The sequence below is a fragment of the Merops nubicus genome, unplaced genomic scaffold (genome assembly GCF_000691845.1).
Source record: "Merops nubicus isolate BGI_N331 unplaced genomic scaffold, ASM69184v1 scaffold90, whole genome shotgun sequence".
Lineage (NCBI taxonomy): Eukaryota > Metazoa > Chordata > Aves > Coraciiformes > Meropidae > Merops > Merops nubicus.
Genome location: NW_008583305.1, coordinates 49,317 through 63,053, shown reverse-complemented (window position 1 = coordinate 63,053; position 13,737 = coordinate 49,317). Strand labels below are relative to the sequence as shown.

The 13,737-nt window shown below is 41.7% G+C and overlaps 1 protein-coding gene across 1 annotated transcript in view; it reads left to right on the top strand.

Moving 5' to 3' along the window:
* The window catches only part of LOC103772705 (phosphatidylinositol 4-phosphate 5-kinase type-1 beta), a gene marked incomplete at its 3' end in the record, with an annotated part of 69,200 nt that overhangs the window by 9,867 nt on the left and 45,596 nt on the right, over positions 1-13,737 (top strand). The window contains exon 2 of the mRNA XM_008940050.1: positions 5,970-6,100. Within this exon, the coding sequence (XP_008938298.1) occupies positions 5,970-6,100 (131 nt within the window). The remainder of the gene's footprint in view (positions 1-5,969; positions 6,101-13,737) is intronic.

The window sequence follows — 13,737 nt, the reverse complement described above, 5'->3', positions numbered from 1 at the left end:
AGGGAATGGGCAATTTCTCATTTTGCGTGGATGCAGGAATTTTAATTTACATTATAGTTAATTGTGTAGTATCATGCTTTCCTTCTCACTATCTACATAAGGGACAGTTTAACCTGAATTTGTGTCCAAGTCTTGTTTTTCTCTCCTGAACTAACTTTTGTTGAAAACCTAGAGTGAGGAGAAAATGTATATGATTGTGATTGTGGATTACAGAGAAACACAGGGGTCCCACTACCATGGCAAGAGTGTGCTGGCCATATGGCACAAAACACTAAGCTAGCATAAATTCTGTATCTGTTGGCATGTGTTCAGGAGGTGATGACACATTAATTTTGAAAAGATAGGCTCTCTGCTGGTTCAGAGTTCACTTGTCCTTCTGAAGGCAGTAGAAAGACAAGTGTAAGCCGTATCCAATTTGTTCTGTGCTGTGAGGGTGCAATTGGTTTTTTTTGTGTGAATGGCTGACATTAGTGCTTATGTGAATGGAGGAACCAACCCTGCTGAAAACCTGTATTGACTCTTTTGTAACTGGTTGGCTGGATGCAGAGGAACTGCTGCTGGCACAGTGGGAAGAGTGCCTATGCATAGATTTTGGGGCCTGGAGAAAGAAGAGCAGGTCTGTCCTTCTCAAGAGCAGCATCAGAAATGAAGATTAGTGTAAGTCAGTAAGACCTTCACTGGTCTGAGATGAGGTCATGTGACTATATCCATTCAGGTTTATGCTGTTACATGTTGCCAGGGAGGACAGATCTTGGTCTGGTGCATTAGAATCCACAGTATCGTAGCCAATGGAAAGTAGTTTAGTCTGAAACTGGCAGTATTTTTATGTTTTTGCCTTCATTCTCAATTCAAAAAACCACTAAAGTACCCGTGCAGTAGAGAGTAATACCCTAAACCGGCAAAAGGAGGACATTAAAACTTTTGCTTTGTTGTGCCCCTTTAGATAGCAGAGACAGTTGTTGTCAGTGTGCGCCATTTGCTACAAATCCAGTTAGTTTCATGGCGTAAAATTCATCAGCTCAAGTTATTTTTGCTGCTGCTTAGTCTCATTCTTTGGTTTCTTGGAGCTTCAGAAGGTGTTGGCTGAGAATAGGTAAATGATTGAAGAGTCATTGTGCAGTCCCTGTACACTGTCAGCTCTACAGCTGCGGCTGACACATGGACTCATGGCCACTTTCTGAACTTTTGCATGAGGCTAATAGGAGGAAAAAATTATTTCAGTCTCTGAAAGAGCAAACTCGTGGCACAGAAGGTTGCTGAATGTTATTGCTTGCTCTACAGCAGAAGAGTATTCAAGACTTGAAAGAAATAAAGGGCTTAGGTTCAAAACTAGATTTTGCTGCCTTCATGGGCATTAAGAGGAGACTGAGTAAAGAAAAAATGCCTGAGACAGTTCAATTTTTCCATTTGCATTTGTAGATTCCAGTAAAGACATTCTTGTAGTAATAAAATGGATGAATCAAGAACATTTAGCCTAAGGCTTGAGAAGGAACTTTTTTTATATCTTCCTTGGATTCTGTACTTAATCGCAAAACATTAATAAGGAAGTTAGACCAAGACAAGTGTTTGCGTTGAGACAGATTCAAAGGTTTGTTTTGTTTTCATTTTAAGGCTTGTGAAAACAAAACGTTGTCATTGCTAAGGGGATATTGGGTGACCAGCCTTCTGGGGGGGTTAACTTGAACAGTAGGTCACAAACAATTAACTTTGGGCCAGCACTGGTCTTCTGCTACATGCTGTAGCTGCTGTCAACTTGTTTTAAAACAGTTGTAAAAGTATCCTGAGTGGTTTCATAACTCTGCTTTTCTGTTAAACCTGTTGCTGTGATTGCTGCAGAAATGATGGATGATTACTAATGGCGTTCTTGAATAGGAGTGGAAATTAACAAGAAGATAACTTTGTAGTTTATCTTGTCTGCACCATGCTAGTGGAAGGCCTTACATTCTGCCCTCCGGAGACTGTAGGTCTTTTTTTGAATGTGCAGAAATTCTACAGAAATTGTTTATGAGCTTGAAAGGTGATCCAGGGTTCTCCTGTTGAAATTGCATTGCCAGATTACCTGCCTTGGGATTTTTTTTTTTTTAGTTTGTTTTTTGAAATGGCTTATCCTCTCGCATTAATAAAATACAGTACTGTGCTATCTGCTGCTCTTGCAGACACTGTCTGTTGCTGTGGCAGTGAGCTTCTAGCTGTGAAGCAGAAACTCGAGTTGTTTGGATATTGGTTTGATCGAAGTTACATAATTACTGCTTTTGTTGGGGCATTAATCATTCATGAATAGAGGCCTTTCAAGGAAAGAAAAATGTGAATCTTCTTATGATACAAAGCCAAATCCTTTTAATAGTCAAAGTAGCAGTGTAAGAATGGTGGTGTTGTTTGTTCCCACCAAATTGCCTGTTCTAAACTGTTATGCAAGTGTAAGTTCTGCTTGATGTGCAGTCTTAATTATTTAGAAGCTACACATATCTGTCTTTTCTAAAAATACGCAGTCACTCCAGCATATGCTGTTCTGAGAACTATAACAAGAACGATTTTATGTCCTTGAATCCTTTCTTCTGTAATTCCCACTCCTGAAATGTTCTTGCTCAAGTGCTGAAGTAGTTCTGACCATGGTGAAACTTCTGGTGTTCTTTGCTTTCACTGATACAGTCTCTTCTTGTTTGGTGGGTGTCATGTAAAACCTGAAAACAGGCACTGATTTAGTATCTTCAAAGTGGTGAATTTGTTCAATATAAGTCATCTCATTCTATGCATATGGATTTTTAAATAGAGACTTTTCTTTCATAATCACTTTAATTTCTCTCTGGATTTCCCCTAGTTAATGCACCTCTTGCACTGACATTTAGTTAAAACTTAATAAATACATTTGAAACCAGAATCTGCTTTTCAACCATTAGTGTGCATTGTGGTGCTTTGTCATGCATGTGCAAGCACCTGGAAGTTGACTGTTTCTTCCAGAAACTAATGCTTGCTGTTTCAAACTCATGAAACAGTTTGAATGAAGCAGTTAGATTGAAAATGTCTTATGAGGACCACGATGAATGGCCGTAGGCTATTTCTTGACAGGCAGGAAAGAAGAGGAGGAGGAGTTATGCTTTATTTTAAGGAAAACCTTGAATATATAGAAGTAAACTATGGCAGTTGTGGAAGCCCTATCAAATGCCTCTGGGTCAGGATCAGAGGGATCAACTTCAAGGGGAATCTTACAATAGGTATCCACTACCAACCTCCAAACCAAGTAAATAAGGTCAATGAAGCAGTATTTATATCACTTAAACAAACTCTAGGCCAACAGAATCTGGTTCTTGTGGCTAACTTTTAACTACCCAGACATTTGTTGGAAGAACAATACAGTAGCTCATGCGTCCTTCATCAGATTCCTGGAACATGTTGAGGACTGCTTCCTCATACAAATGTTAGATATGCCAACCAGGAATGAGGTACTGCTGGACATCCTACCCACAAACTAAGAAAATCTGATTTGTAATATCTCATTTAGTGATATCCTTGGCTGTACTAATCACAATATTGTGGAGTTTGGGACCCTGCTGAGCACACTGCAGGTCAGTACTAAGACAGAGGTTTTAGATTGTAGAAGAGCAAACTTCAGCTTGCTCAGAGCTGAGCTGGGAGGGCTTCCATGGAAGACAAAGGAGCTAGCAAGCGCTGTGAGTTTTTAAAAAATCCTTTCCTGGAAGCACAAAACTGGTTCATCCTCTTTAAAGGGAAGGGAAGTAGGTGGAGGACAAGATCCCATGGGCTTAACTGTGAGTTTCTTCTCAATGTGCTCGAAACCAAAAGAGAAGCATACCAGAGATGGGAAACCAGACAAATACCCATTCAGAAATACAAGGGCATTGCCAGGGCATGGAGAAATGCAGTTAGAAAAGCAAAAGCTCAACTTGAAATTAGCCAGAGATGTCAAAAACTACAAGAAAGAGTTCTTCAGGTACTTAAATAACAAGTAGAAATAGAAGAAAAATACTGACCCACTGTTAAAAAGGAGAGGTGAATTAGTCAACAACAACACTGAAAAGGAAGAGGTTCTCAACATTTTCTTTACCTCTGTCTTTACTAGAACTGTTGGGACCCAGGCCTTGGGAACAAAAATCCATGCTGACAAACATAAACCCACTGTTGGTAGAGGAAGAGTTGACATGTGAACTATTACAGGAGCTTGAATCAATAGGCCCTGACAATATCCACCCTTGGGTGTTAAGTGAGCTGGCTGGTGTCATTATGAGGCTGCTCTCTGTAACCTTTGAGAAGTTGTGGAGATTGAGGGACATCCCAGAAGAGTGGAAGAAGGGTAATGTCACCAATATCTACAAGAAGGGCTTAAAGGAGGGTCCAGGATGTTATAAGCTCATCAATCTTACTTCAGTCCCTTGCAAAGTTATGGAACAAATCCTCCTGGGGGCTGTCAGAAGTCATATGAAACACGTGACTGGTAAAAGCCAGCACAGATTCACCAAGGAGAAATCATGCTTGACAAACCTGATCTCTTTCTATGATAAAATAGTCTGTTTGGTTGATGTGGGGTGAATGGTGGACATAGTCTACCTGGATTTCTCGAAGGCTTTCCATACAGTTCCCCACAGCCTCCTTCTAGAGAAACTGATGTGTTACAGTATAGATGGGTGTTCTTTGTGGTGAGTGACAGGCTACACCCAGAGAGTGGGGGTAAATAGCTCTTTCAACCTGGCAACCTGTCACAAGTGGGATCCCCAGGGACTGATATTGGGCCCAACGCTGTTTCATACCTTCATAAGTGATCTGGATGATCAGGTGTACCCTGATGAAGTTTGCTGATGATACCAGAGTAAGTGGAGAAGTGGACCCGCTGTAGAAGGGAGAGTCACCCTGCAAGAAGAGCTGTATAGGCTGGAAGAGTGGGTTTATACCAAGAGCCTTATGGAGTTCAACAAAGACAAGTGTAAGGTCTTGCATCTGAGAAAATATAATCCAGGAGTGCAGCACCTGGCTGGCTGGGGAGCAGCTCTGGGGAAAGGGACCTGGGAGTCCTGGTGGGCAAGCTCAATTTGAGTGAACTGTGTGCTGCAGCAACAACAATAGCCAACAGGATGCTGGGCTGCATCAACAGTGACATTGCCAGCAGAGAAAGCAAAGTTGTTGTGCCACTCCACCTAGAGCTTGTCAGACCACAGCTGGAACCCTGTGTTCAGTTTTGTTCCCCACCATGCAAAGTGGGATACACTATACCAGATGTGGACAGACTGGAGAAGGTCCAGAGAAGGGCCACAGACATGATCAAAGGACTGGGAAGCTGCCATATGAGGAAAGGCTGAGAGAACTGGGTTTGTTCAGCCTGGAGAAAAGGTGGCTCAGGGAAGACTTTATCACCATCTTCCAGTATTTAAAGGGTGGCTGCAAAGAAGATGGAGACTCCCTTTTTACAAGGAATCACATGGAAGACACGAGGAGTAACCGGTGCAAGTTACCCCTGTGGAGATTCTGATTGGACACAAGAAGAAATTTTTTCACAATGAGAACAATCATACATTGAAATAATCTCCCCAGGGAAATGGTGGATCCCGTAACACTGGACACTTTTAACATTCAGCTGGACAGGGTTTTGGGCCATCTTGTCTAGACTGCTTTTGCCAAGAAGGGTTGGACTAGATGATTCTTGAGGTTCCTTCCAACATGGTAATCTGATTCTGTGAAGAGTTAGAGCCCAATGTCTAAGTCATTTGGGCAATTTGAAAAGTCTTGGTCTGTATAACCAGAGAACTCTTTTTCACAGCTTTTGCTACATATAGTGCACACATAGTGTTTCTTTTAAATCTTTCAGTTTAGAAGTAGTCATTTCTCTGAGATCTAGGAGGCAGAGATGATATGACATTGTTATTATGAAAATGATTAAGAGTTTTGTATATAATGTTACTGATAAAGAACAGAAATATATTTTTAGCAAACTCATGTGTGAATTCTTGCTTTCTACACAGACTGCATCCTCAGCTATTAAAGGTGCTATCCAGCTGGGAATAGGATACACAGTAGGAAACCTTACATCAAAACCAGACAGAGATGTTCTTATGCAAGACTTCTATGTAGTGGAAAGTGTCTTCCTACCAAGGTAAGAACAAGCCTATTCAATTTGTTTTCAATAGAATTTCATAATGCAACTTATGAAATGGTATGTCAAACAAGGACTGTTTTCTAGTTCTAACGAAAAGGGGTTAGAGTAAGTTAAATGTATGAAAACTTGAAAATTATCCTGTCTTCATGTTGTCATTGAAAGTGAAGGTAGAAAATGACCTGAGAAGATCACACTTCAGCTGAAGATTAGAGACTTGTCAGTTCTAAAGAGGGAAAGTAAGCCACTTTCAATTAAAGGAGCTGTTAATTACAGTTGGAAGTGGTTTGTGTATCATTATGCAATTAAGTATCATGCCCAACATTCACATGTTTAGTTTCAGTTTAGTTTCTAAAAACTGAGAATAATACTTTCGATTTTCTTGAGGTGTTGTCAAGATTTATGAATATTAGAGTCCAGAAGTGTTTAGAGTAATATAAGAATTTACACTACACTATAAAATTCTAGCCAAGACTTTAGTCTGTGATGAGGCTCAGCTCTTACTAGCTGAGCATGGGTTCTGCACCATTACTGCTTTGTATTTGGCCACCTCAGCTTGTATCACTGCCAAGGTGATGTTACAGAATTATAATAGTTATGCTGGTGAGAGCAATCAAGGTCATACTTATTTTGGAAGTTGAGAAACTGAAGTACACTACAATGTATCTTTTCCAAGTAACATACGGTAGGAATGAACAAAGAAGGTTTAGGAAAAATATATTTTTAAACCAGGATGATTTATTTTGTTTGGTGTTGTCTGGGTTCTTAGACATGCCAAGTACCAGTAGTGCCCATCATTTCCAAAAGGAGATTCATCACTCTTCCCATGTCTGCTGATGTAGTCACTCCACCATAGAAGGCCTCTAGGTTGGTCAGGCAGGCTAATGATAAAGGCTTTGCTGATAAATCCTGGTTGAGGGTTCTGGGGACATTGAGTCTTTCACGATGGTGTTATATGGATTGCTCCAGTCATGTCTTTTTTACCCTAATCGGAGGATGCATGTTCTTTACAGATAGGGCTGTGCTACCAAGGTGCACTTTAGGTACTCTTCACTTTTTCCTAGGACAGTACATACATGTGAAGGCAGTACTGGTGTAACATTCAATACTTCTATTACTTTTTTCCTCCTTTGGATCGGTCTGGCTTGAAGGCAATTAGCTGAAATTAGTGACATCTGCAAATCCAGTGGGCTGATGTCTACCTGGCAGCACCCAGGAGCAAGCCAAGGTTAAGTAAGTTTTTTACCAGATGTCCACAGCTGGAGGAGAACTTGACAGTGCAGCAATATGGTGCTGAAAGCAGGTGCTTACCAAGCAAGGAACGGTATTTTTCCCCTTGCTTCGGGCATGCATAATGCAGCTGCAACCCCAAACAGGCTATTAGGTGAACTTCCCGTTTTGCCTGTGTCGGCCCCACCTCGCCCGGGCATGGCAGCGAGGTGTGAGGGCGGCTGTCTCGCCGAGTCGTGGACCCACCTGCCGCTTTGGCAGCACAGGAGTGCTGCTCTGGAGGCACTAATAAAACAGACCTGAGCTGGTAGAAAAGCAAGGAAACAGCAGCCTGTGCACCACGAAGTGAAACAATGTTATCTGTGCCCTTTTATTGCTAGGGGAGGTTAGTCAACAGTTCATAAGTTTTATCATTTGCAGCAGATAAGTAGTCTGTGTGTCTCTCAGCCCGTGAAGTAATCCTCAGCACCGCCTCTGCCTCAGCTTTGGTAACCATAGCAAAACACTTCCAGCAGTGTTGAGGATTCATGAAGGAGGGAGAAAAATGCCCGGGAAAAAACAAGCATCCTTTCAGACCTCAGTGTAACTGCCTTGCTTATTGTGGGAGCTACTGGTGTGCATCAGGAGTAACTCCATGGATTGTACGTTATGCCTGGTGCATTTATTTTGTAAGTGGGTTAAATTGGTCAGAGTTTAGCTCAGCTTCATTTAGGCCTTTATTTCAGGAAGTGGCTTCAAGTGACGTACACATAGCTCTGTATGGTGGGTGGATTTGAATTGCAAAGGTGTTTGCTTCCGTTTATACATTGTAGTGGTGGAGGAGGTGCAAAAATGCCTTTGCTGCTTGCAACTTCACATGGTGGCGTTCCCTTCTTTCCTTTCTCTTCGGGCTGCCCAGGAGTTTATAACATTGCTTTTGGGAACTAAGTGAGGTATTTCTAGAGGCTGCTGTGAAGGAGTTTGTTGAGGACCACTGTCCAGGTTGAGTTTGTGGCACTATGTGAGTGTGTTTCTTGCACTGAGGAAGAAAATGCAGTCTGCAGCAACCTAGCTGGTTCTGAAGACAGTATCTGAAGTCTCTGACCAGCTTGCTGAATAGGGTGGGGCCACAAGGTGAACTACTCCAAGCAACCTCTCTTCTGGCTTTTAAGCATTGCTTTGGAAATAGAGCAAGGGAGTTGCTTGTGTGGTGCTGGTACTGCAGCAGCAGTGGCTGGAGGGTTTGGTGGGAAGGTTGTGCATCCTGCCTGTGCTCTCTACACTCTGCCTTGTGACTCAGCTGCATGGGGCATATTGTCCCCTTCCTGTGTCATGATCTGTGCCCCTGACTTCCTTGGTCAGAACTAGTTCATTTCTTGGTGACATGTTTTATCTCCGAATCAGTAATTTGTCCCATGTGGCCACAGCAATTTTTTGACAGATGTTCGATTCAGATGTGGAGCTGCCTCCAAGTAATGTAGCCGTGGTTCGAAAGGCTCATTGCTGAGCTAACAAGCCCAGCTGTGAGGCACCTCAGGCAGAGGTGGCTCAGCTGGTCACCTTGTGCAGCTTGCTGAGCTCTTCCAGCAGACATGTACTAAGCAGGCATATTTTCTAAGGTGATGCTTGGCAAGCTAAACCAAAGCTGCTCCATTTTGTCAGCTGACCTGTCAGTCTTCTGCATTTCTGAAGCTTGGCATCATTTGGAGCAAGGTAGTATGTTTCAGTCTCCATCTTTTTGTTTTGTTGGGTGGAGGCTGCTGCTAAGCACAGCTGTGATCTTCACTGTTTTGCAGCAACCTGTTAATCAGTCTTGGGCACTTCCCTTGCTGATATACTTCATTTTCAGGGTCTAGAACCTACGTATTGAGAACACTTGCTATGGTTTCTAATTTAACTAGTAAGTCTGTTAGATGCTCTTGACCTGTTTGCACCCTGCAGCTACAGTCATCTGTACAGCAAACTGATTCAATTGCAAACTGCTTGCAATTAAAGAAGGACAGAATGCTCTGCAGCCTCGGTGCAAACAATACCCAAATGTTCACTCCAGCTCTTAGGTGTTGTGTAACACAGGCCACTGTGTCTGTTTCCAGTTGGAGAGTTTCACAGGACAGATAAGAAAGTGGCCTGAAGCCGTTGATAATGTGCTGCTGCTCTCCTTTGGGGCTTTGGTTGCAGAGATGCACTGTCACACATCTTATGGTTTATGAGTAGAGTGATAGCACACATAGGAGGAAGTAATTTATCTTTGCAAAACAAATAACATTCAAAGTGGTGATGCTGTGGCAGCAAAAGCACAACCACCTTCAGTATGAATTACTGGTCTTAGTTACTTCTGTTACTGTCAAATTCTTGGTAAGCCTGTGGTAACATGGATGCTTATGTAATTATGTAGACAAACTATTTTTAAAGTACTCTGAAATCTCTTGCCTTAATGGCATCTCCAGTTGGTGTGAAATAGTTATATCAACATCATCATCAGAGGAAAATGTGTATATGTTCTGATACAGGTACATAGATGTGATTGGCTTGACTTGTTTTGAAGATAATTTACTATTCACATTTGTATTTCAAAACTGCCTCACAGGGGACTGTTTAGGATAGCATACAGTAACTGGAAGTATACAAAACCATAAGTTGAGAAACAAGGATATTATCACTAGACTTTCCCACTGTATGAAAAAAACAAACACACACCTATTTGTACAGGTAGCCATAATACCTACTTCCGTCATGTAGGGAACAACTGCTTTCCTGAAATGATACATAGGAAATTAGTACACTAAGGCACAAGCTGATCTGTCAGTAGGTATTTATTTGATACAGTTTGTAGAGTTCAAACACATTTGATGTATTGTAAAAGAGCATACTTATCCAAGAACAATGAAACTCAGATTGGGTATTCTTAGTTTTTATGGTTGGGAGCATTTAATTTTAGATGTTTTATTTTGATTTTAAGATGTAAAAAAGAGTTACTTTCACGGGAAAGAACTGGGATGTTCCTCCCTTGCTCTCTTCTTAGAATACATACAAGAAGGGTATGCATGGGCCTGTGCCTACAGCGTGACTATTTCTTCTGTTAACAGCTACATCAGAGCCTATTAATGTTGCTGTGCAATGAAGGCTTGCTCCAAGAGATGCAGCAAGCCTGCCTGCTCTGCCCCTTCAGATAGCTGTGCTATCTCCTAAGTCCTACCAGGGTGAGGCCATAGGAAAGAACAGCTGCCAAGAAACATGTCTGGGTGTCTTGTTTAGCAAAACTTTTTCAAGCCAAGGGGTTAGCCATTAAAAATATCATTTTTAGTTGAATGCTGCACCAAGTACAAATTAACCTGCAGCATTTATCAAGTGACAAGTTAAGATGCACATACTGTCATTTCTAAGTGTGGTTGATTAAAAAAAAAAAAAAATTAAAGTATTAAAGCAAACTCTCACAGCTTAATTTTTTTTTATTTTATTTTACCTACCAATCTTCTGCTGTTGTGTGGTCTTACAGCTAAGGTTATTAAAATACCCTGTAAGATACAATTGCTTACTAATCTTCCAAAGCCTATATTGTTTGTCATAGGTCCTTTACAGGGACTTGAATTCCTCAAGATTGTCAGAATCAAAGCCAGTATTAAAAGCCTTTATTTTTTTTTTTTTTTTTTTCTGGGTAGAACTGTGCCCTAAATTATCTAAGAGGAAAATGATACTATTAACTCCTTAAAAAAAAATATACAGTACATTCCTATTATGTCCAAAGCTCCATTTTATAGACTAAGTTTTTTGTCAGTAGGTCGTAAGTATTTTTCTTGTTCAACTTCAAAGACATAATCGTACCTGGATTAAAAATTGTTACAATAATGCTTTGCACATGTACTTTAATCCAGCCAGAGTGAAACACACTTATAAAATGAGCCAATAAAGTATGAGAAACACAAAATACATTATCTCAAGCTAATACAGTGCAAGTTGAATAAATTAACTAATAAGGTAGAGGTGTATTTACATCAAGCATTCTGTACAGTGGAAACTGTCCTGTTCATTGAAGAGTAAGGACATAGCCACAAGGAATTTAAGGTTTTCCATTACTGTAGGAAATTACTGGAAGTGGGTGCTTTTTTCTCTTAAAAGTAGGAACAAGAGGACCTTACCAGTTTTCTTCCAAAGAGGTAATCAAGACAACTTAAATTTCTGTCAAGCTTGCTTCTTGCATCATAGAAGACCTTACTGTTGGGATCCTGTGAATTATTTTGTTATGAAGCTGAAACTAATTAATATCTTTAACAGAAATGATAGAGTATGATAAATACCTCTGCAGACCTTTAATAAAAGGAATGTTTAGAGATATTTTTACAAAGAATAAGTGAGGTTGTCTGGAACATGCAATTGACTAGAGGGGAGCCTGGTGCGACGTGCTGGTGCTCGTGGGACAGTGTGCCGGTGAAGTCTTTCAGCCTGCCATCTTGGTGGGTGTGGGAGATGGTGACCCATGCGGCACCAAAGGCACAGGGATTCTTGTTTGGTTAGTAGCCATGGAAGTGGCTGAGAATGGTCAGAAATTAGGCCTTCTGCCCCCAGAAAGGTGGCAGGACCATTAGCCTAGCTGAAGGGCATCTAAACCAATGCATGCAGTATGAGCAACAAACAGGAGGAGCTGGAGGCCATTGCACAGCAAGAAAACTATGACATAGCTGTCATCATGGAAGAGTGGCGGGACAGCTCTCACGACTGGAGTACTGCAATCAATGGCTACAAGCTTTTCAGAAGGCAAGAAAGAAGAGATGGTAGGATGACCCTCTATGTTAGGGAGAGTTATTAATGTCTATAACTTAATGATGATGATGACAGGGTTGAGTCTTTGTGGATAAGAATTGAGGAAGGCCGACAAGGCAGATATCATGGTAGGATTCTGTTATGGACTGACCAAAAAGGAAGAAGAGGCAGTTGAAATACTCTACAGGCAGTTGGATGAGGTTTCACGATTGCTAACCTGTGTTCTCATCAGGAACTTCAGCTTCCCAGATGTCTTCTGGAAATACAATATAGCAGAGAGAGAATAATCCCAGAGGCTCCTGGACTACGTGGAAGACAAATCCCTGACACTGGTGTATCAGGACACTTCCCTAGCTGGTGAGAGAGCCAGCTAGGGATGATGCCCTCCTGGACTTCTGCTTGTGAACAGAGAAGGACTTGTGGGGGATGTAGCGATTGGAGACTGTCTTGGTTGCACTGATCATGAAATGATAGTTTTCATTTCTTGCAGAAGTAAGGAAGGGGGTCATCAGAACTGCTCTACTGGACTTGTGCAGGGCAGACTTTGGCCTTTACAAAAGACTGATTGGTAAAGCCTCTTCGGAGGCTGTCCTGAAGTGGAAAGAAGTCTGGACATACTTCAAGAAGGAAGTCTTAAAGGTGCAGAAGCAAGGCCATCCCTATGTCCCAAAAGATGGGAAGGGAAACCGGCCTGGTTGAACAGAGAGCTTTGGCTGGAACTCAGGGGGAACTCAGGGCAAAAGGAGTTTATGGCCTTTGGAAGAGGGACAGGCCACTCATGAGGACTAAGCCGGATATTAGGAAAAAGATCTTCACAGGTGTATTGAAGCTATGCAAGGATAAAATTAGAAGGGCCAAAGCCCAGCTCAGCCTGGCTACTGCTATTAAATTAATAAAATATTTATTTTTATTTAAAATATTAATTTTAAAATGTTCCTATAAATACATTCACAACAAAAAGAGGACTAGAGAGCATCTTCATCCTATATTGGACACAGGGCGAAACAAGGATAAGGAAAAGGCTGAGGTACTTATTGCTGCCTTTACCTCAGTCTTTAGAAGGACGACTTCTTGTTCCCTGGGAACCCAGCCCCCTGCACTGTAAGACAGGGATAAGGGCAGAATGAAACCTCCGTAATCAAAGAGGAGATGGTTAGCGACCACTACATCATTTAGACATACACAAATCTATGGGGCTGGATGGGTTACACCCAAGAGCACTGAAGGAGTTGGCAGATGTTCTCACCGAGCTACTTTCTATCACTTATTAGCAGTCCTCGCTAACTGGGGAGGTTCCTGTGGACTGGAGGTTAGCAAATGTGACACCCATCTATAAGGAGGGCCACAAGGGGGATCTGGACAACTACCGACCTGTCAGACTAACCTCAGTGCCAGAGAAGGTTATGGAACAAATGATCTTGAATGCCATTACATACCATATATGGGACAACCAGATGATCAGACCCAGTCAGCATGGGTTCATGAAAGGCAGGTCCTACATGGTGAAACTGATCTCCTTCTATGACAAAATGATTCTCTTAGTGGATGAGGGAAAGGCTGTAGATGTTGTTTACCTGGACTTGACTCATGCTTTTGACACTGCTTCCCACAGCATTCTTCTGGAGAAACTGGCTGTTCATGGCTTTGATGGGCATACACTTTTCTGGACT